The 23,477-nt window shown below is 52.7% G+C and overlaps 1 protein-coding gene across 2 annotated transcripts; it reads right to left on the minus strand.

Annotated features, from left to right (window-relative positions):
* Positions 1–17,695: 17,695 nt before the first annotated feature.
* Positions 17,696–23,144, minus strand: DNASE1L1 (deoxyribonuclease 1 like 1). 2 transcript variants are annotated; one of them, XM_031944472.1, is made up of 10 exons: positions 23,028–23,144; positions 21,232–21,368; positions 20,896–21,038; positions 20,515–20,603; positions 20,337–20,423; positions 19,567–19,667; positions 19,169–19,281; positions 18,896–19,053; positions 18,657–18,747; positions 17,696–18,443 (listed from the first exon to the last, which is right to left on the minus strand). In XM_031944472.1, exons 3-10 carry the CDS (start codon positions 21,034–21,036, stop codon positions 18,315–18,317), a joined length of 909 nt encoding a protein of 302 aa, XP_031800332.1. In that variant the 5' UTR covers positions 21,037–21,038; positions 21,232–21,368; positions 23,028–23,144; the 3' UTR covers positions 17,696–18,314. The 2 variants fall into 2 exon arrangements, with proteins under 2 accessions (XP_031800332.1, XP_031800331.1); XM_031944471.1 differs by having other exon boundaries at positions 21,204–21,368; positions 23,028–23,143.
* Between the last annotated feature and the right edge of the window lie 333 nt (positions 23,145–23,477).

Genomic DNA, 23,477 nt, shown 5'->3' on the forward strand with positions numbered 1-23,477 from the left:
GCTCTCTGGAGGTCCCTGCCTCGGACACTGAGCCAGGCTCACACTGATGGGCTCCTTGGGGCCAGCCCTGCCCCCCCCCCCAATCCCTCTGCTCACTCCCTGCCTGCCTGACCTGCCTGACCTTTGAGCCTCGGTCCTGGGGGACCCAAACTGACAGAGAGCAGGGCCTTCCCTTGGGCACCGCCACGTCCCTTCCCCAGGGCAGGTCCTGACCAAGGTTTCCATCCATGGCCCTCACCTGCACCTCCAGCTGCCCCTTTACCTCGTGCTGCACGTGACCGACGGCTGCCACGTAACGCCCAGAACGGGGCTTTGGCTCTGGGGGTCTGGTCCCGCATCCTGGCTCTGACTTTCCCGGCTTTTAGTACCCTGGGGGGGCCCGCCATTCCCTCGGGCTCTCGGGGCTCCAGCCCCCTCGGCCATCCCTTTCCGGATGAGCGCCCAGAGGGTCCCTGTGGAGAGGCCACCCTGATCCCCAGGGACCACACTTGGGGCTTCTCTGGAGGGGAGAGCGGAGGGAGAACTGAGAGGCTCAGAGTGGGGACTGAGAGGCTCGGAGGGGGGACTGAGAGGCTCGGAGGGGGGACCGAGAGGCTCGGAAGGCTCTCTCTGGCTGCGGGGAAGGGTGGGGGAGAGTCAGGCTGAACGCCCGCCCCCCTCCATGAGGCAGCTGCCCCAAAGGGGAAGCGGCCACCCTGGGAGGAAAGGGCTTGCTCTCCAGCACTGGCTGGATGCCCACAAGGCCCGAGCAGCATACAGGGGATGGCTGCTCGGGCCTGGGAAGGAGCCTGGCCTCTGCAGCCCCTCCCACCCCGGAGGTCTGTGATGGGAAGACTCTGTCCGAGGGACGGCAGCCCCGGGACCTGAAGCCCCTCCCTGCCCTGTTGGTCCCCCCTCCCCCAGTGTCCCACGGCCTGGGCTGCCAGTCCCGGGCTTCCCGCTGGCCCGGCCCCTTCTGCCCAGCAGACTTCAGCCTTTCCCGGCTGCTCCCCTGCTGCTCCTGCCAGTCAAGCTTCCCTTGGGACAGACTTTAGCATCTCAGACCCAGCCACAGATACCAATCGCTCGGGCCCGGACGCCCCCGGGGGCTTCGCCATCCCCCTAGAACTGGCCTGGGTTCTGCTGTTCACACTGACGACCTGAGGGCCCTAGAACCCTTCTTCCCTCCCCAAGAAAAAGATTGCAGTCCCACCCCTTTGTGTGTTTGGTGGCTTGTGGGGGTGGATGAGCTTATACAATCAGAGGAGGAAAGACCAGAGATTTCGGAGGGGAAGGAACCTTAGAGACCCTGAATGCCACTTTCCTCTCCTTTTGCATATGAGGAATCTGAGGCACAGAGGGGTGATTTCCCAGGAGCCACACGGCTCTCACCTGTGTGGGGCAGGATTTGAACTCAGGCCTTCTTGAATTCAAATCCATAGCTCTAAGCATTGCAGCAGCCCCCATTAGAACCTTTCTCTAGAGTAAAAGAATTTCCCTCTATTCAAAGGCCTACAGGATTCTCAAAGAATTGGGGCAAATAACCCGAGACGAGCATTAAAATATACAAGAATAGAAAGAGGGGCCTTTGGACAGATAATAAACATCACAAGTGGACAGGCCGAGTATTTGGACCTTGAAGCAACCTTGGGGTGTAGAACAGGAGAGCCGGAAGGGTTGCTGGACATAGTCAAGGACAAACAGCCCACTCGCAAGATGAAGAAGCTGAAGCAAAAAGACAAGAAAGTAGCTTTTTGAGCAGTCGCAGCCCCAAGTTACAATCCCAGGTCCTAATGACTGGTCTGAGGATCTTTACGAAGGCTTTGGGGGTTAGACATCACTGCCAGTTTCCTCTTCCAAAGGGCGTGAGTTCCTGGGGCCAGTGACTAAGGAGACGTTCCCAGGAGCCCTTGCAGGATAGGCTGATCCCATTGATTCACTCTCAGTTATTTTTGTTTATCTTTCCTTCTTTATGTTTTTCTCCTCTTTTCTCTAGCTGGCTGGTGATGGTAATGGGGCTCTGGCCCCCCAGTGGATATCCCAGAGGGACCCCGTCAGATTGGTGGTTTGCCTGGGAGTATGGGATCTGGATGGTGATCTTGGAACCGTCTATAATAGTCACTTTAGAGATGACAAAAGAATCTGAAAAGAGAGAGACTAGAACCAGTAACTAGTCTATAGAATTAGGTTCTGGCAACTATATAGACTCCATGTGAAGGACTGGAGGAGAGGCCTGAAACAGGGGGTAAATTTCCTAAAGACCTTTTTATCTTTCTCTCTTGGAAAAGGTCAGCCCCGCCCACTTAACCACAGGTTTATCATATTCCTTAGGATGCAGACGTTATTTCAGGAAATGACTGTCAGTCAGATGAGGCCCCACCTCTCAAAATATAAAGGAGACCAAGATGGGCTGAAAGCAGAAAAGTTTTATGGGGAGGAAAATCAGACCTTAGTGCCTAGGCCCCTGGTACAATGAGTCCACGGCCCCAAGAGAGGCAAGGGAGATTTATGCTTGGAATCCACAAAGGGGAAACAGAAGGAAGAGTTGCAGGGAAAGGATGGACAATCCTTCCCGGGAATAGGTGGACAGAGAAGCAGCATGTTTTGCAGCAGAAATGACCTCCAGGCTGGTTTGGGCCCGTTTAACCGGGCACATCTCAGCAGGGTCAGTCAGTGAATATCAGCAAAGGCATCTGGGAGTGAGCAAGACTGACCCACTGCAAGCTCCTGGTTGGCTCCTTTCAGCAAACAGCCTTCCTCTGCGTCTACTGCACCTCCTAGTAAGGTAACTCACAGAAAACAGACATGTTAGTCTCAAGAGCACTTCCACATAATCATTCCAGAGACGCACTTATCCATTATTTAAAAACTATGTTCAGAGACCTCGGGCAAAGTAAACCCATAATTCCTAGACTTAAATTTAGCAAGAAACGGCCTACCACATTTTCCCATAGGGCTTTTTCTAGCTTCCATTTCTTCAGGAAAGTGAATTAGTCTTTGAGGATACCGCTTTATAAATGACCTTTTGAACAACTAGCTTAATAACTTGTTTCTGCAGAAAAGAAACAAATGTTTGCAAGGCCAAGAAGACTGAAACAAAAGGAGAAGAAAGATAGAAGATACTGTATGCTAGAAGAAAGGATACATTAATCCCTGCCATAGGAAAGAAAGGAGTGATAGTGATATCTATGTACTTGGCAATTAAAAAATACATAATTTTCAAATGATAGAGGAAAGGTTAGGTTTTTTCCTGGTCTTTCTTCTCTTGTAAATTTTTGCCTGAAGAAGGGCGCTTTTGTGTTGGATTTCCCCCTCTCCTCTGAAGTTTACCTCCTTTCCCCCCAACTCCCTTTATTTTTCTAGGGACCAGGTTCATTGAGGCCAGTAAGCCCAGGAAGAAGAGGATTATGGATTCTGGGGAAAAAAAGCTCTCCATTATAACTAGAAAGTGTATCTTCCTGGAGGGGCTTCCCTGCAAGTGGCAGCCCCTATTGCTGTCCCTAGTGGTCTTTCTCCTTTTGTCTGTTATGTTCTTTCCTTGTGAATTTTCAGCTCCTTCAGTTCTTTTCTATGTGTGAGGGTTGGTGCAAGTTAATTAATTCATTGTCTATGGTATCTATTTATTTATTTATTTTTAAAAATAATTATAACTTTAATGACAGAACCCATGCCTGGGTAATTTTTTACAGCATTATCCCTTGCACTCACTTCTGTTCTGACTTTTCCTCTCCCCCCCTCCAACCCAGATGGCAAGCAGTCCTATACATGTTAAATATGTCACAGTATATCCTAGATACAATCTATGTGTGCAGAACCAAACAGTTTTCTTGTTGCACAGGGAGAATTGGATTCAGAAGGTAGAAATAACCCGGGAAGAAGAACAAAAATTCAAACAGTTTACATTCATTTCCCAGTGTTCTTTCTCTGGGTGTAGCTGCTTCTGTCCATCCTTGATCAATTGGAACTGAATTAGATCTTCTCTTTGTCGAAGAAATCCACTTCCATCAGAATCCATCCTCATACAGTATCGTTGTTGAGGTATATAATGATCTCCTGGTTCTGCTCATTTCACTCAGCATCAGTTCCTGTGAGTCTCTCCAAGCCTCTCTGTAATCCTCCTGCTGGTCACATTTCTTACAGAACAATAATATTCCATTACATTCATATATATGGTATCTATTTAGCCAAATGAAGTTTCCCTCATGATCTCTTTTAATTAGGCCTATTTTTGCTTTTGCTTGAGCTCATGATTGCTACTCCCGCCTTTCCTACTTTGGCTGAAGCATAATCGGTGTCTTTCTCTTGCAAGTGTGTTCCTCATAAAGTAGGTTTTTTACAAGTGGAACCATCCACCATGGCCCCAGTAGACTCATCATTCAGAAATCTCATCACCTTGAGAGATCCAATAAGCCTTATCCACTCACCCCCTCAGATTCACCCTTGAACCAAGAACCCTTCAACTTATATTTAAGGAGGAGAAAGACTAGAGATGTCCTCAAACACAAGCTCATTTCCCACCAAACTACTCATTTTAGATTTCCTTGGGTTCTCCACCGTGCCCCCAGCAAACCCATCACTGGGAAATCCCATCATCTGTGATTTCTCCTTGGCTTTCTCCCTCAGAATTCAGGCTGGTAGGTTTCCAAGGTCTTGTGAAGGAGATGAGCTGGGTAGGCCAGGCAAAAACGCTTCTTGGGACTTCGTCATCATCAAGCTGGCCCACGCTAAGCTCTTAATATATGCTTGGTGACTTGATTTGATCACCCCATCCAAGGGTGCAAGCGGGGTATTAAAAGGGCCCTGGGGGGGCAGGAGGCCTTAAAATTTTTTGTAAAAGATCAACTTTTGAAAAATTCAAAGGGAAGGGAAATTTGGTGGGTTTAGGGGAGCTAAGGGATGCTTAGGTTTGGTTGGAACATCAATGGGAGCCAGAATTGAGCAAGGAGGGGAAGAGGTTAAGGGGAAAACGGCCTGGGGTTTAGGGGATGCTAGGGAGCTGCTGTCAGTATTCTTGGAAAATCCAATTGGAAAAGGGGATTTTGGAATTGAGGGAGGGGCAGTAGGGTTGGGAAAACAGGGGAGCACGGTGGGACAAGGGGACTCCAATCCCCCAACCCTGGGGAGGGAAAGCCTCAATTGGGGCACCTGGGGTGGAAAGGGGGGGGGCCCCGGGGGCCGAGGGGGACCGGGGAAGGGAAGGTTGGAGCCGGGGGGCTTTGGCATGGAGGGAAACCAGGAGGGGCAAGGGGGAAGGGTGGGCAGATGGGGGGGTGGGGAAGGGGGCTGGAAGGTGGGGGAAAAGGAGGGGGGGAGGTGTGGGGGGGAAGGGGGCTGACAAAGGGGGGAGGGGACTAGGGGTGAGGAGGGACTTCAGCAGCCTAAGCTGTCGGGGAGAAGCTCCCAAGGGCCTCCCAAGGCTTCCGCAGCCGGGCCCAAAGCCGCCCCTGCCAGCAAAGGCAGTTCCTGCCGTCGAGGAGCCCGGGCCGATGGAGGAGCCGCCAGCCTCCCTGTCCCGGGGCCAGCCAGCAAGCGGTGGGAGGGGGGGTGGGGGGGGCAGCTCCCAGCGAGAGTGAGCAGAGAGCTGGGCCACAGAGGGGCCAGGCAGGGGCCCAGCAGTCCCTGAGTCAGCTGGGGGGGGGGTTGCCCCAGGGCGGAGGCAGCAAGGGAAGAGGGCGGCTGGGGGGGAGGTTGGCCATGGGGGGGGGATGCAGTGGGATGGAAGGGGACCCAGGAGGGCGGCTGACACGGCAGGCCGGGCCGGGGCAGGGTGAGGCCACAGGCAGGGCTGCGGGGGACCAGGAACTGTGTGGCCCAGCTGCCACCCTGCGTTCTCAGGCTCAGCCTGGCTCCCAGTGGGGACCCATGCTGCTGAGGGCAGGCCCGGGGTTGCTCCGGCGGCCTCTCGCTCTCCTTTAGAGCCAGCGCTGAGTGGGAATCCAAGGCTAGCAGCGGGACGGCTCAGGGATGCACTGGGGCCGTGCCTGGTGTTCAGCCCGAGCCTGAGGCGAGGCCCGACCCGGGGAGGGCCCGGAGGTCTCCTCTGGAGCTGGAGCCCGAGGGCCGCAGGCTGAGCCTTTGGGCCCCACGGCCTCCAGCCGCATTCTGGAGCCTGACCCGCCGTCCCAGGCTCCTTGTGTGAGGGCATCGGGCCCCTCCCGCGGCTCCTGAGCTCTTGCTTCCTCCTGCCCAGAGGCCTCCAGGTTTTCCTGCAGGGAAGCTCTCTGGTCAGGCCTAAGACTAAGACGGCTGTGCACCCCTCAAGGGAAACTTGGGGCCCAGCAGGGGGCGCCTGGCCGCTATAACACTTCATCCCACCCCCACCCCCACCCCGGCAGCCGTTCCCTGTGCTTCCCTCCTTCATCTTAGGGAAAGGCGCATGAGCCCTCTCAACTCTGTGCTGCACATGTGCTATGGCCTTCCCAATGACTGCAGTATCCGCCGGGGCCTCTAGAGGGCAGCCGAGTCTGCTTGCTGGGGCTGAGCCCCTCCTTTGCTTGGTTCCCAAACCGTAAATGACGCCCCTAATCCCCGCTGCCTGGATTCCATTTCACCCTCCTCAGGGTCTCAAGAGACTGTGCTGAAGCGCTCACCACAGCCCCCCGTTTCAGGGTATCTGGAAGCCCAGTCTCAGTTACCCACTCACAGGGATTGTCATTCATCTTGTGTTTGTGAAAAAGAGCGGTGGCAAAATGGAGACCCAGCGTGACTGGCCAAGTGTCAATTAGCTCTAAGGGAGTCACACAAAGCCGTCATCCTCCCTGTCTCATCCTGAGTCATCAAAGGCCAGTGACAGAGCCCAAGTCTCTCGGAGTGCTCCACAATTCCCGCTCCTCCCGGCTTCCTGACCCAGCAGAGGGAATTGTCGTCAGCCAGCCACTGTGCTTCCCGTGGCGGGGGTAGGCATCCCCCTAAGTCACCGGCAGATCTGGTGCCTGCCAGTCCCAGGGTGCGAGTGGAATGGGGTGGACACCAAGATGGGGGAGCGGTCCTGAAACGGGCTCCCTAGATCCTCACAGCAGAGGGGCTCGCCCTCCCGAGCACTCCTGCTCTGGCTGTATTCTCCCCTTTGCCCCATCTTGACCCTTTGGGGCACCAGCTCAGTTCCATACTGACCCCTCCTTTATCCCTTGCCCCTTTATCCTTATCCTAATTCGATTCTTCTTCACTAAACACCAACCTAGGATCACTCCCACCATGTCTTATCCCAGCTCCTCCTAATGTGCTATTAAAGTTGGAGAAAACCACAGAAGCATACAGATGGTGTCCACTGCAGCTTTGTACACAACGGCCCTCACTGCTTGCTGATTAACTCCCGGGCCCATGCCTGACAGTTTTTGCAAACCTTTTCATCCCTCTTCCAATCTCTATGACTCCACCTCCCCCCACTCTCTCAGCTGAGAACCTCGCCTCAAATGAGATATTTTAAAGCACTTAGCACAGTGTGCGGCACATAGTAGGTGCTATATAAATGCCCGTTCCCTTCCTTTTCTCATATTTCATTGAAAAATTGAAGTTATTCGTCACCAATTCCCTCTTGTCCTTTTCTCCATCCCCATCACTCACACTTTTTGTCACTGGCTCTTCCTTCACCTCTGTCTCATGAATATGTGGGCCCATTGCTCACCAAGACAAAACCTGCTTTCCATTCCATCCCACTTCCTCCAACAGATTGCCCCCCCTGTGTCATACCCCCTCTGTAATTTATCTTTAACCTCTCCCATGCTTAAAACCCCTCCCTTGATCCATCTCTGACAGCCATCGTCTCGTAGCTCTTCTCCCTTTTGTGGCTAAACTCCTTGAGAAAACCATCGACGAACATGCCAGATATGATCCATCCCTCTAGCTCCTTTTCTTTCACTCTTCTTAATTTTCTAACCCCATGATTTCACGGAAACTACTTTCTCCAAGCGACAAGTGATCTCTTAATTGCCGGATTTTTGGGCTTTATTTCAGACCTCATTCTTGACTCCAGTCTTCTTACCCACTCCCCCCCCCCCATTTTACCCCTCTCCAGCACATACTGCAGGATCTAAGAACATTGACCTGCTGGCTCTTTCTCCCACAAGACCCTTCCCCCATCCCCCAACTCTGGACATTTCCCTAGCTGTGTCCCACGCCTGGAATTCTCTCCCTCCTCATCTCCACCTAGCAATGTCTCTTCCCCTCTCAGTGAACTCCCTCTCCTGGCTTCTCTGGCTTCCTTCAGGCCTGAGCTAAAGCCTCCCTTTTACAGGCAGCCTTTTCTAATCCTCTTGAACGTTACCACCTTCCCTCCGACTTGCCCTCTATTAATCTTGTCCATTTAATGGTTGTTTTTGTGTTTTGTCTCCCCTTAATCTGTGAGCCCTCTGAAGGTGGGCGTTGTCTTTGGCCTCTCTCTGTATCCCCAGTCCTTAGTACAATGTCTGGCACGTAGTAGGTGCTTACTAAATGCTTATTGACTGAATGCCTTTTGGACATCTGGATCTCAAACCCTGTCCTCTTCTGAAGCATGGAAAGTGTGTGTCATCATGTGTATTACTGAGAAGCAGGCGTCATTCTAGACCGAGCCAGATGGCTCCCTCGCCTCTGCAAGTCATGGCAATCAGCAAGTCTGGCTCCATTGACATTTGCTGAGCGTTGCGATCACAGAGGCTGAAATTCAGGTTTAGCCGAAAGGAAGAAGAGGCAGACGATCCCAGACGGCAGCTGGGCGGTCTGACACCCTCGTGCCTATCCAGGGTTTCCCGTCTGTCTGCAAAATGGTCAGGGGATGACTGCTTCTCAGTGGCTCACAAGCTGCTTCCCTCCGTGGGAATTTCCAGGGGCTTTGGGTCCCCACAGAGATCGGACAGGGCTATAAAAACACAAGCTTCCTCTTTTTCATATTTTGCCTCAGGTACACCGTTTGATGGGTATAACGAGGGACAAACCACACTAAGCAGGCAAGATTCTGGCTCTGTAATTTTTGTTGTTATTCAGTTGTTTCAGTCATGTCCAATTCTTCATGACCTCATTTGGGATGTCTTAACAGAAACACTAAGTAGTTGGCCATTTCCTTCTTCAGCTCATTTTATAGATGGAGAACAAAGGCAAACAGGGTGAAGTGACTTACCCAGGGTCACACATCTGATCAGTGTCTGAGGCCAAATATGAACTCAGAAAGATGAATCTTTCTGACTCCAGGCCTGGCTCTCCACTGCAGTGCCACCTAACTTGTCTGTAATCTACTGAACATTTATATATGCATAACTGAAAATAAATACTGGACCCTGCTGCCTAGGGCATAGTGCCCTCTCATTCTCCCTCTGCTCTGTACTCATGCATATCATCCCTTCTGGGTTCAGTCCCGGGAATCCTACTGGCTAATAAAAGGGAAGCTGGGCTCCCCTTTTCACACATTTTGGTCCCTGCCATCCCCACTATAGTGTCCTAAGGACAAATGCTTTGAAGCTTAGTTTTTTGCTTATGTTTAGTTTGGGGTATGGGGAGAAGGGGGAGAAAGCAAGCTACGCAGTGTACAATATGAGTCAGGTGTGGGATCAGTGTATATTTACTACTACTACTACTACTAGTACTACTACTACTACTACTACTACTACTACTTCTACTACTACTACTACTACACCACATACACAAAATGCCAAAGGACACCAAAGACGCAAAGTACCATTTATTTATTTTTCTTTTTCATTATTTTTTTGATGTTTTGTTTTGTTTTGAAGGTGTCCAAGCACCACAAGTATCTTCTAAATTGTGATGCCGGGATGGAAGCCCTGATTACCGCCATCTAGTTAGTCAAGAGTCTGGATTCTTCCCTCTGTATATCTGAGCTTTTCTTATTGTGTGTGTATGTCTATATATATGAGTGTCCATCCTTTTTTGCTTCTTTGTAGGTTCTTTTGTTCTCTGCTGCAGACTTTTTAAACTCTATTCTTGTTCCTCCTTTTCATTCCCCCCATCTCCCCAAGAAGGCTATAGTTAAGTAGATATATGTTCTATACAGATACAGATACAGACACGTATAAAGATATGTACACATACACACACACATATATACATTCATAGCAACCCACGGACTTACTCATACACACACATCTATGTAACATGCATGCATGTCTACATATACTCAAACACATACACACACACACACTCAAACACATATACACACACGCACACAAACGTGCATCCAAAAAACCCGGTATAGCTGATATATAATGTAGATTTCTCTCTTTACTGAATCTCTAAGTTTGACTTCTCTTCTTTCCTATCCTGCTAACTCTTTAATTCTGCTCCTTAACTTACCTTTCTGTTACTTAACTTAACCTCTCCCCACCCTTGTTTTCTTTCCCCCATTCTTTGCTTCCCCCTCCCCCTTATTTCTTAATAGATTTTGGAGAGTGCTATACCCTTCGTGGTATATATTATTGCTGTCTATTTAATGGGAGTGGATTTTCAGAACTACTAGGCCTTCTCCTCCTCTCTAATGCCTCTGTGTCTATTCTTCCTCTGTACTTCATTTGGATAACATAATTACCATTCTTTACCTTTTTCTAGGTGATTTTTTTTTTTTTTTTTTTTTTTTTTTTAGAGTTAACTCAATTGTGCCTCAATCTTTCTTTTGAGCTACTCGGTTGCTGATGTCAATCTTAAACATGGTATACATTTCTATGTGAAAAACAATTTCTCCATGTTAAGTTTCTTGAAATTGATCTTTGATATTGGCTCTTATGTGTTAGTTTCTATTGAGCTCAGGTTTAACTGAAAGAAAGTCCTGAAAATCTGCAAGTTCGTTAAATGTCCATTTTTTTCTCATTCAATATTATGGATACTTTTGCTGGATATGATATTTTTGGCCACAGGCCTAGTCCTTTTGATTACTGGTATGTATGATTCTAGGACCTGTTGTTTTTTATTGCGGCTACTGCTAAGGCCTGTACATTTCTAATCGTAGCTCCAGTATATTCAAATAGTTTTTTCTTGTTTTTTTTGCAGAATTTTCTCTTTGATCTGGGAGTTTTGAAGTTTGGCAATAATATTCCAATGTGTTTTCCACAAAAAAATCTCTTTGAGGTGGTATTTGGTGGTTTTTTCTATTTCTACTTTGCCCTCATGTTCTATCACTCCAGAACAATTTTCTTGAATTATTTCTTGTATTATTGTGTTATTATGGTATTAAGGGTCTTTTTTTTTTGGTCACAGCTTTCAGGTAGTCCAATTATTCTTATATTGTCTCTTCTATCTGTTCTCCAGATCTATTGTTTTTCTTATAAGCTGTTTCACATTCTGGTCTATTTCTTCATTTTTTACATTCTATTTTGTTACTTCTTGGTCGCTCATATTTTCGCTGGCTTCCCCTTGTCCAATTCTAATTTTCCAGGAGTTGTTCTCATGTTGAGGACTGTATCTCCTTTTCTAGTAGGTTAACTTTTTTTCAATAATCTTGTTTTTCTTGGATGGCTTTTATTTATTTAGTTTAGTTTTTCCTCATTTGGTTTGAAAATTGTTTTTTGAGTTCTTATCTCAATTCTCTCTGAGCATGGACCCATTTCATGTTACTCTTCTGGGTAGAAGAAACTTTTTTTTTTAACTTCAGTGTCATCCTCTGAAGATGAACCCCAGTCTTCCCTATTCCTATAATAAGTTTTTATGGTTGGGTTCTTTTTTCTTTGCCTGTTCATTTTCTTTCTTTCTTTCTTTTTTCTTCCTTCCTTCCTTTCTTGCCTTTCTTTCTTTCTTTCTTTCTTTCTTTCATGAGAATTATTATTATAAGTACCTGTACTCCCGGGGTGGGGCAATGGTGCCTCTAGTTTCACTTCAGTTTGCCCCCGTGCCCTGAAACCCCAAACCCAAATCTCTCCCCTCCTGCAAGTCTGTGCAGCCAGTAGCATCCCTGTCCCCCTGCTTGTGTACTCCCAGTGTGTTCTGGTTCCTTCTCATCCAGGGCTGCATCTCAGCAGCACAGCTGGGCCTGCTGTTCCTCATCAGCTGACCTCCCCTCAGTCTTCCTGGACTCAGACCTCAGACTCCACCAACAGTCCTGGCAGGTGAAAGTTGCCGTGGTTCCCACTGAGACTTCAGTCAAACCCGGCTAGCCTGAGGGGGCTTTACTTGAAGTTTCTGCTGAACTAGCCAGGAGGTGTTTGCACTTCACATGGGCCTTAATCCCAGCCTGAGGGCTTTCTACTGAGGTTCTCCAGTTGTACCAAGAGGACCCCTGTTCTGCCCTGTCTTTTTTGTGTTTCTCCAGTCTGTTGGAAGGGGCCTCCCTACCCCCACTCCCCACAGAGAAGTTCTGTTCTGTCACCTGACTGATCTTGTTACCCTAAGAATGACTCTCAGGGTTTGAAAGGTATTGCACCATCCTCTGCAGAAGCAGAAAGCCTCAGTTCCTCAGAGGTTTGAGGAAGCTGTTCAGTGAGCTGGGCCAATCTGATGCTGAGATCTTGAATCAAGAACAGCAGAGCTGACCACAGCTCCAGAAACAGGTGTGAGCTTCACAGCTCCCCTCCTCCTCCCCCTCCCCAGGCCCCCCTCATCTGGGCCGAAGCTCCCCTCCTGCCTCTCCCCTCCTGCCACCGTCATCTGGGCCGAAGCTCCCCTCCTCCTCCCCCTCCCCAGGCCCCCCTCATCTGGGCCGAAGCTCCCCTCCTGCCTCTCCCCTCCTGCCACCGTCATCTGGGCCCAGGCTCCCTCCTCCTCCCCTCCCAGGCCCCCTCATCTGGGCCGAGCTCCCTCCTGCCTCTCCCCTCCTGCCACCGTCATCTGGGCCGAAGCTCCCCTCCTCCTCCCCCCCCCCAGGCCCCCCTCATCTGGGCCGAAGCTCCCCTCCTGCCTCTCCCCTCCTGCCACCGTCATCTGGGCTGAAGGCCACTTTTCAGTGGCTCTGAGTTTGGGGACAAGCACCTGAGCAATACACTGGCTGTTTCGTGCTAGATGTCCCATAGACATCTCACACTCAACATGTCCCAAACAGCACGCTCACTAGTTTTCCCTCCAAACATCCATCTTACTGGTGAGGGCGCCACATCGCCTGCTTCACAACCTGCGTCCCCCTCACTACTGCCGGATTTCACCATTTCTCTGGGCTTTCTCCTCTTCCAGCTATTCCCATTGCCGCCGTCCCAATCCGGGCCCACTGCACGCCTCAGCTCACATCCCACCTTAGGACCTATGTGACTTCCCTGGGCCTCAGTTTCCTTAGCTGAAAAATGGGAGAGTCGGCCTGATTCACTTTGAAGATCCCATGTAGCTCTGGCTCTGTGAGCCCCCTGGGCTCTCCCCTCTCCAGCCTAGGACTAGTGAGACCTCTCCACTATTCAGGCAATTTCAGTGACTCCCTTTGGCCTCTCGCATCCGGGGAAAACTCTCCTGTCGGTCATTCAAAGCCTTTCCCGGCCTGACGGGAGCCTTGTATTCCAGTGTTCCCTTTCCCCACTTTCCCACCCACGCCCACATTCACGTAGCCATGTGCACTCACACCTCCACCAGCACTTACACCAGACTTTCACCCCTCCCATTGTGCTCACCTGTCACATTTCACACTCTACACATGCTACATCCATATAGCCGACACACGTATTCACTATGTCCCCATCGGCTCACACAACTCACAGCACAGCCACACTCATATACACAATATAGACACTCATGTGGGGCCTTAAACGACATTACTGCACACTGCGTATATACACATTCCTGCTCCTCCAATGTGCATCACACTACACAACATTACATGCTCTACACCCACATATGTACATAATGCACCCACACACATATAACACAGCACTATGCCATAAACACTCATCTGCTTCACACACTCACACTCGCACACACATTCATTTCATACGTTCACTCAATTCACACTTCATCACACACTTTAAGCTGCCTTGCTCATCTATGGGAGCAACCACTGTTCCTACAGAGAAAAACAACTTGGTGGGACATTGTGATATGAAACTGTACAAATGTCCTCTTTCACCAAAACGGGACAGGATATAACGAGACCATGGCGTGGGTTTGGAGATCTGCCTTTTCTTTTTTCTTCCATAGCCCTTGCGGGAGACTTCTCGGTAACCACTGGGACGCCGTGAACCCTCGGAATCGTGGGATCTGCTGCTTGCCCCACGGGATTCTGGGTGCCCGGCAAGCTGACATTAGATCAGGGGCTGCAGATTGCCATTGTGTACAGCCACTGACCTCGGGATGGAACAATCGGGCTCCCAGAACGACTTCCTCTGAAAAGCTTCCCTTCTTTTTCCTTTGATGCAGTCCCTGAACCTCTGCAAAAGTTCTGACATGTAACCTTAATCCTTCCCACTCCTGCCGGAGCAGGCAGTTTAGATCCATTCCCCGGTTCCTCCCCAGTCCAGGACGGCAGAAGCCCTGGCTTCCCTGCAGACTGAACTTACTTAAAACTTTCTGCCGGAGATCTTCCCGCCCCTTCCCACCCTCCCCTCCTGCATCCTCAGCTGCTCTTGCCTTGCCTCCCATCTACTCCATCCCTGTCTTATAGGCTTTGGTTATTTACATGTCATACACCGACTAGAATGGGACAAAGCGCCGTTTGGGCCTTATTTTATATCCCCAGCACTTAGCACAATGCCTGTCGAGAAGCATTTATTAAACACTGCCGTGTGCCACATGGAACATCTAGGGGGCGCCACAGTGGATAGACCCCCAGGGCCCACAGACAGGAAGACCCCTCTTCCTGAGTTCAAATGTGACCTCGGCCACTTCCTAGCTGTGTGCCCCTGGCCAAAGGGTTTAAGCCTGCTGGCTTCAGTTCCTCTTCTGGAAAGCGAGCTGGAGGAACGGCAAAGCGCTGCGTGTCTCTGCCAAGAAAAAAGAAAGGCAAAAACCAGGCCCTTCCCTCAAAGAGCTCATAATGGGGGGAGGGGGGGAGAAGTACAAAAATAACTGTGTACAAACAAGATGGACGGGCTGGAGATTATCCACAGAGAGAAGGCACCGAGCTTAAGGACCAACAAAGGCTTCTTGCCGAGAGTGAGAGCTCAGCCGGGATTCTGAGGGAGCCAGGGGCAGAGCTGGGAGGGAGAGCATTCCAGGCCTGGGGGATGGGCAGCCAGAGAGAATCCCCAGGACTAAAGATGAAGGGTCCTGTTGGAGGACATCCAGGAGCCCAAAGGCACTGGGTCCACCAGTGCACGTTGGGGAGTAAGGAGCAGGAAGACCAGGAAGGTAGGAGGGAGCAAAGGGATGAAGGGCCTTGCATTTCAACACAGGGTTTCATATTTCATCTCCAAGGCGATGAAGAACAAGTGAGTTTGTGGAATGAACTTTAGGAAGATCACTTTGACAGATGAACTAGAGTGAGAAGAGACCTGAGGCCGGCAGGCACCCCACCCCCAGCCCAGAAACTCCGGCATAGTCCAGATGGGAGGTGAGGAGGTCCTGCACAAGAACAGAGGCAGTGTCGGGGGAGAAAGGGGAGTGGATCACAGATGCCGTAAGGGTGAATCGCTCGGGCTCGGCATTACATTGGATAACGAGTTGGACATGTTGAGGGAATGTCCGGTTTTTGAGGTCTAAAAGGCAGCTGGAGACTCACAATGGAAGATCTGGAGAGAAATCGGGGCAGGACAAACAAAGCTAAGAATCGTCCCTATTGAGATGAGCACGGAACCCATGGAAGCTGATGAGGTCACCAAGTGAAATAGTATACGGGGAGAGGAGAAGAGGCCCCAGGATAGAGCGGCCACTTACTGAATGCTGGGTGCTTTACTCCTCCAGTGGGGACTTTAGGCAATTGTTAGAGAAGGAAGGCTCCATGATGGTAAGACCAAGGTTGGGCTTAGATAGAAGCATTGAAACGATCATCGAATCTGAGAGCCGATGAAGTCAATGAGACTGAAGCTTGGAGTTCAGCCAGAACGAGGAGATGTGTGTCGTGACCTGGCAAAGGAGACGTTGAAGGAACGGCTAAATAGATTAGGAGAACCAGGAGAGTGGGGAGGGATCCAAGAGGAGGCTCATAGGATCACCGACTGAGAGCTGAAAGGTACCTCACAGATCACTCAGTCCGACCTCCTCAGTCCGACCTTTTGAGGTCCAAGGAGGTGAAGTGACCTCAGCAAGGTCACACAGGTAATCAAGTGGCAGATGCTGGAGGGTCAACAGTATGAAATGCTAGAGAGAAGCTGACCTGAATGAGGACTGAGAAAGTTCTTCAGGGCAAGCCTCTATCGGATGATGGGGAACTTTGGAAAGAGCAGTTTCAAGGCAAATGAGGGGGCTGAAACTATATTGCAGGAAGTGAAAAGAGAAGGGGACAATGAGTTGAGAGCTTTTTTTAGCCATTTGACCACGAAAAGAAGACGAGCTCCTTAAAAAGAGAGCAGACAAATAGAGACACGAGCCCAGGAAACGGTGAACATGAATGAATGACCTAGAACTAGAACTTCCTGACTCCAGGCTCAAGAACTGTTAGCATATTGAACAGTCCTAGACTTGCAGCCAGGAAAATCTAGGTTCATGTTCTATAGACGCCACCTCTTCCTGGGAGGCTTCACTTCTCTGGTTTCTGGGTAGGTGGAATAGAGGCCTGTGCTGAAGTACTGACCTCACGGGGTTGACGTGAGACTCCAATGATAGATTGTAAAATGGTTTTTAAAATCCAAAAACAAGTGAGTGAGAGGAGCAGAAGTGAATGTAATAGGGGTGGTTGGCTCGCTAGGTGTTTGGCTGTGAAAGGGCTCTGGAGGTAGAGGATGCCGGCTGATGACGATCAGAGGCTCAAGGGAGAAGGAGAGGTGATACCCGGGAGGGTCTGAGGTCAACAAAGAGCCCACAGATTAAAGACTGGAAGGAGTGGGGTAACTGTTGTGGAGGAGGGGCAACCTAGCCTCAGCCAGACCAAGGGCCTCTCTTCACACAAGACAGAGATGAAGGAGAAAATGGAGGAAACTGCCGAGAGGATTTGAGCTGTAGCAAAGGGAAGAAGGGTTCATGGCAAATGGCCTCCATGAAGGCAAGGTTCTCTGCTCCAAGGGCTGAGGAGAAACTGCTAGGGAGGCTTGAAGAGAGAAGGGGCTGTCATTTCCCCCCAAAGGCAATACAGAGAGTGGCAGGAGTAAAATGATGGGGTCACAAAGTACCCACAACAACCCCCATTTGTAGGGGCCCTGGTTTATTAATGACTCCTTCCAGCTCTGTGGTAGTGTTGTGGAGGAGCCTGGGAGTAAGCCACAATTGGAGTTTGGCTAAGGCATGAAGGGATGTAGGTGCGGAGAGCCCTACTCTGGAGAAGCGTACCTGAAACAAGGTGCTGTCAGTGGGACTGATGAGACCATGGTTATCCAGTTTCCTGTGGTGCTTAGTAGTTCTCCAGTTCAGTGCATGTGCTTAGGACTTACTAGAGTCCCACAAGATTCCCACCTCCGATAGTGTCATTGTAATAGAGCACATAACGGCCAGCGGGGGCCCAGAGACAGATTCACCCCATCTCCCGCCACCATGGGGGGTGGCCAGTCCTGCTTCCCCACCGAGACCAAGGCCCCTCTGAAGGGCCCCCAGAAAGCTGGCCGGGCCCAAGAGAGGGAGACAGGCTGGGAAGGAGGAGACAAAGACTTTGGACTTTGTCTGTGGCTGTTCTCGTGCTGATTACTCAGCCGAAACGGAGGCTGCTCCAAGACCTCCAGAAAGCCAGCCGGAACGCTCCATCTGGGTGCCAACTTCAGGTTCCTAGTGACCAGGGAAGCTGAGAGGGACAGAGGCATTGAGTTCAGTCAGCCACCAGGCCCTGTTTATTTAGTCTGGAGCACTTTACACAGGCAGCATCCCCGGCCCTCCAAAGCTCACGGTTGCCCGTGGGATATTAATGGGCCCCCAAATCCCCAGCGGGGAAGCCAAGGCCAGGAGGGATGGACACCTCTCACAGCAAAAGGCCCACATCTGAGGAGGGGATGTAGGAGTGTGGCTTGTGGTCGGAGCCCACAGTTTCCTGAGTTGACACCTGGCTCACCAACTCTGGCAGCCGGCAGAGTTCCGAGGGCAAAGCCTGTGGAGGCCCGGGACAGCCCGTACATGCTGTCACTACAGTCTCGTGGATGAGATCGTGACCCCAAAGGTCAGGAGAGGGAAGGGGCCTCGTCCTCCCCCCTCCCCCGACCTCCAAATCACAGGAGCAGAAACGAATAAATATGGTGGGGAGCTGGTAAGGTAAGAGAACAGGTCTGGTGCTCACAAAAGAGATAAGAAGGGCAAGAGTGAGCTGAGTCCTGATTGATGGAGTCAAGAAAAAGGCACTGTCGGGGCTACGGGCTAGACAGGGAAGGGAGTCAGTCCCTGCAGAGGTCCCCAAGATGAGGAGGCCAGGGTCCCGGAGGCCAAACTTTTCACAAGGTAGAGTCCAGTCCAGTGAGCAGTAGCAGCATAGCAAGGTTAAACAGGATGGAGGCCAGGGGCCAGCCTGGAGACCCACTCAGCTCTACCTCCACAGGGTAGTGGTCACTGATGTTCAGAGCCTATGGACAAGGAGGAGATTGGAGGTCATGCCCTGTTCTGCCTCAAAACTCGGCCCTCAACACTCTTTCTGTCTAGTCTCGAGCCCACCGGCAGCAGGCTCAATATGGCGCCCCATGCCCACCCCTAGTCACTCTCCCCCATCCCCTGTCCCTCAAGACCCTCCCCTCTGCTTTCTCCAACCCCACTTTCCCAAGTTTGGCCCTTCCTCCTACCTCAGCCTCAGTCATTTGGAAGCTTTGGGGAAATTTGAAGGCAGCTGCCCATTTCACCAGATCTTGGCAATGCTTTCCATGAACCACAATTCTGAGGGATCCCGCGGGGCGGCAAGGGAGGGTGGGAAGAGAACAGGTTATCAATCAAGGTTACTGTTGCCCCGATCTCACCCCCAAACGCCTCCCCCCCGCAAGTGGATACAGGAGGCCCGGCTAAAGGCCCAGGGAGAAGAACTGACCGGTCATAGCTGCAGTGCGTGCTCTCTCTCACAGTTGTGTCCTCCTCATCGGGGATCACCCAGCGGAAGCCCGCTTGGCTCTTTAGCACCAGCTCCCCTAGGCGCTTCTTGGACAGCGATGAGCAGTCTGCGTTGAAATCTCCAAGCAGAATCACGTCCTAGGGACACGGTAAGGGCGGGGCTCAGGCCCTGGGGACCCGCCCTAATACTTCCTCCAAACCTGCCCACCGAGTGCATGGACCCGGCCCTCCCCAGACCCCGAGCTGCCACCACCTCACTCTGCCAGTGCCGGGAGACATTGAGGAAGACGACATATAGGGCATCCAGCTCGGTCGCCACATCCTTGGGGGTCGTGTGCAACGGCACCAGGGCCAGCTTGGGGAGCACTGGGGAGGGGAGGAAGGCAAAGTGAGGATCATCCATCCCCCAAGTCCTGCCCCTTCGCTCCTCTGGCTTCCCTCATCCTAGACTCCCCTTTTCTCTCCCCCTCCCCCTCTTTTCCCATTCCCCCCAATACCCTTTCTCTGACCCATTGCTAGGATTCCACTTTGGGTTCAAATGGAGCAGTCTGCCCCAACGTTTACAACTTTCCAATCCATGACGTCCGGGCAGCCCCCGGCCTCCTGCATCCCCTCCTCCAGACGTCCCACAGCCCCATCCGGGGCTCATACCCTTGCTGGGCAGGCTGAACTGGGCCACAAATGGCTCCCGGGCAAAGACATCCAGCTTATCGTTGTACACGTAGCTGCCCAAGACCTGGGTCTTGTGTGACCTGTGGGGGACAGAGAATGGGGAAAGTCAGGGAAAGTGTAAGTCACCAGCACCCAGAAGACTGACTTTTCTGACAGTCTGACGGAGGGTGCTCTGAGCCCTGGAAATGGCCTCCACAGCCTGCCGTGGCAGACCTGAAGGCCAAGGGAGGGAGGGAGGGCAGCGGTGAGGCCAGGGGGGTGGGATGGGGGGAAGAATCGAGAGACCCCATGCTGTCCTCTTGCCAGCCAAAAGGGCAGCGTGTGAAGAGATGCTGACTGATGGGTGACACGCTGCTCGGGGTCATAATCTAGATAAGTGGAGGACACGGCTAGAGCCCAGCAAATGGGGCTTTGCTCCAAATCAGCACGATTTTGAGGTTACTCGTTGCACTTGAGCTTGCAGGTCAAAGCAACCGAACTTAGCACCAAGTAAGCAAGAATAATTAGAACAACTTCACCCCAATGGCTGAACCTCAGGCGTGTTCTGCCCTGGCCCTGATCCCTTCCCAGCAGTGGCCCGGGGTCTTTGTCTCCTCCCACCCCCACGAAGTACAGTCCCCAAGTCTTGTGTCAAAAGGTTCCAGATCCCTCATTTCCCACAATTCAATTTGGCCTGAGAAGTGCTTGTGAGAGTGTGAGCCCAAGGTGGCCCTAGCAGGGGAGAGGGAGGGCGGAGACGTCGCACTCACCGGTATACGTAAACATATTTCTCCATGTAGGTACTGCGTCCCAGCAGAGGGCTGCTCAGGGAGCTATAGGGGCCAGAGTCATCAAACCTGATGAAGAAGAGAGTGATCGAAACTTCCCTTTCCCAAAGGTCAGTTCTGCCCAAGCTCCCCAACCTCTCTGCAATGGCCATCCCCATACCTGTTGAGGTCCCTGAGCAGCAAAGGAATGGCATCGCCCGTGGTGTCCACGACCTCCTGCAACACCGTGATGTCACACCGAGCCAAGATCTGTCGGGTACAACGATGGTCGCTGCCCATCGGAGTCTGCCCGTCCTCTGCCTCGGCCCCACTCTGTCCCTCCGGGTGCCCGCTCAAAACCGGGACTGCCGGGAGTCCCCGTCCCTCCCCGGCACCCGGGATCCCAGATAGAACCGCACAGCACACCAAAGATGAGTGGAATCTTTAAGAACATCCCACCACTTGATACTGGAATCGAGGGTTAAGGACTGAAGTGGGACTGGAAGGGAGGTGGCCTCACAGAGCCACCCCTCTGGCTTTCATTCTCTTTTGTCGCGCTCACCTTAACCATAGCATCCATGATACGGACCTTCGCCACCTTGCCAACTGTCAGCCTCTGGGCATTGAAGGCACATATCCGGAAGGCACTCGTCATCCCCGCCAGGAGCAGGGTAAAGAGCAGCATAGGGACCGGGGTGGGCATGGCTGTGGGATGGGGGGGGGAAGAGATGGAACGTGAGCATGGAGCGGGCCCCAGAAGCCTCCCGGTGGCTCCAACCCAACCGTCCGCTTTTGGAAAAGCAGCCCCTTCACCTCCAGAGGAGATGGAGTCGGGGCTACTATTGTTCACGAGGGAAGAAGGGGAAGGACCTGGGAGAGTCACAGGGGGGCTTCTCACTGAATCATCAAGCACCACACAGGAAGGCAACCATGTCACTGGAAGGTCGGGCAGATTTCAAGGACCGTCTTGGGGCGGCACGCTGGCTGGCGGCCACACTCTAGGACTGCTTTCCACTCGCGCTTTCGGCCTTCTCCCTGTGGCACGGCGGATGAAAGCGTCAGATCTGGAGGCAGGAGGACAGCTGGCGGCCCTCGGCTCTTAACAGCCTCGGCACCCCCCTCAAATTGCCCCCGGCAGCTCCTTCGCAGCAGTTGTGACACTATCAAAATGGTTGTAAAGTGCTTAGGGAACCTTAAAAGTCATGGCTTGGGCCTGTGGAGAGGAAACTCCGACACTAACAGTTAAGCATCAGTTATATTATCATCATTATAATAGATATATGTAATATAACGTAATCATTATATTATGTCTCTCCAGCCCCATCTATGTATTCTTGTATGTCTCTCCATCTCTCGCGGCTTTGTCCCTGTGTCTTGCTGTCTCCCCAGCTCTCTGTCTCTTGATCTCTTTTTAGTAAGAATAATATAACCCTAGCTGTCTCACGCTGGCCACTTTAAGGTGCAGCTTCACTTCCAGCCACCCCACCCAGGGCTTCGGGAACCCCCAAACTGAACTCTCTCCATCTCTGGGGGGTTGAAGGGAGCGGAGTAGGGTGGAAGGTCTGTCTCTAGGAGTTCTTTAACTCCTGGTGTGGAAGCTCCTTCCCCATGAATATGTTCCTAACTTCTCACCTCTGAGACCATGACTTCCCTGGGGCACTGGGAGGTTAGATCACAAGGGACCCAGGGTCTCTGAGTCCAGGACGATACACGTTGGCCCAGAGTGGCCCGCTTCCGCTAAGCCATTTTGGATCTGCCATTTTGCAGAGAAGGCGACACAGACCCAGCAAGGGAACGGAAGATGGCAAGAAACGGCCCACTAACGGCCGCTTCGCTCACCAGCCCCAAAGGGCCGGAGGCCCCGCCACCTGTTCCTGGCACTCACGGGCAGTAGTGCTAGTGGCTCACCCTCCTCCCTCGTCCTATTTGGGTCACCGGAGGCCCTGCGCCCTTCCTCCCAGGCAAATGTCACCGAGACAAGCAGAGGCGGCCGAGGCCCGCTGGCCACCTCAAGCCTGGGTGCTGCCGTCTGTGCCCCCCAGACAAGGGCACTGCCTTTTCCCAGAGCCGAGTACAAGTGCAGAGACGTGTTGGGCGCGGGTTTGAGGGCCGCCCACACTGATCCAGCACAGAAGGGCCACAAGGAAGGCCCACCAAGGCTAGTGGCAGGGGAAGGACTGGCCCAGGGCCACGCTGGCTTCCTCCTCTCTGCCTCCCTTCTCCCCTCCCCACTTGGAAATGAGGCCCTGGTTGGTTGGGGGGGGGGACAAGGGGGTGGGGGGAGAAGACGCAGGCTCTGTGGGAATTGGGTGCACCCTTGGCGGGAACTGAGCCCGCCCCCATCTCCCCGGCCCGGCCCAGCTTCCCCTCCTTCAAGAAACCCTGGGAATCGAAACCCTGCTCCCTCCCCCAAGCTGGAGATCTCCGAGCTTGGGGCCCCGCTTCTCGCTTTCTCCCAGGACCCGACAAGTCAAGGAAGTAGGGGTCCTGCGGAGGGCCCGCCACCCCCCCTTTCCTCTCGCTCCCCGCCCCCGCCCACCCCGGCTCCTGCCCGGGGCCCGGCATTAGGCCAGCCCAAGTAGTACACGTCGGACCCAAGCCCTCAAGGCTGGAGCGGGAGCGCGGGTTGGGGCCAGCGGGGCCGCCCTCCGCCCCTCCCCCCTTTGCCCTCCTCAGCGGGCCAGCCTGTTCTACCTGAGGCGCCGCCACCAGCCGCGTCTGCCCCCGGGTCCCTCCCGGTCCCGGCAGTTCCTTCTCCCTTTCCGGGCAGCTCGCCCGGCCAGCACCCCACCCCATCCTGCCGGCGGGGCGGGGAGAGGAAGGAACGAGCCTCCGCCAGTCCCCACCCCCTTCTCCCTCCCGGGACTCAGCGGCCCGAGGCTGGGCGAATGCCCCTCCCCTCCCCCCATCGCAGGCGGAAAGTGGCACCTGACAGCAACGAGGTTCTGGAGGCCGGACTCGCGGAGGACGGAGCTGCCGCCGGCCTCCCTGTCCCAGCTCCCGGACAGCACCCGCTGGCGCGCCGTAAGGCCCGACTGGCAGGGCCGGGGAGCACCTCCCAAAGCTGGGCGGGTGCCTGCTGCCTCTAGGCCACCATAGACGGGGGCTAGGAGGGAGCCGAGCCCCTCACTTTACAGAAAAGGA

This window comes from Sarcophilus harrisii, chromosome X (genome assembly GCF_902635505.1).
Source record: "Sarcophilus harrisii chromosome X, mSarHar1.11, whole genome shotgun sequence".
Lineage (NCBI taxonomy): Eukaryota > Metazoa > Chordata > Mammalia > Dasyuromorphia > Dasyuridae > Sarcophilus > Sarcophilus harrisii.

Coding starts and splice junctions, on each gene's coding strand:
- DNASE1L1 (XM_031944472.1), bottom strand. CDS start 21,036: ATGCCCACCCCGGTCCCTATGCTGCTCTTTACCCTGCTCCTGGCGGGG. Junction 20,424..20,514: donor CTGCTCAGGGACCTCAACAG/GTATGGGGATGG, acceptor CTTCTTCATCAG/GTTTGATGACTCTGGCCCCT. Junction 19,282..19,566: donor GTTCAGCCTGCCCAGCAAGG/GTATGAGCCCCG, acceptor TCCCCTCCCCAG/TGCTCCCCAAGCTGGCCCTG.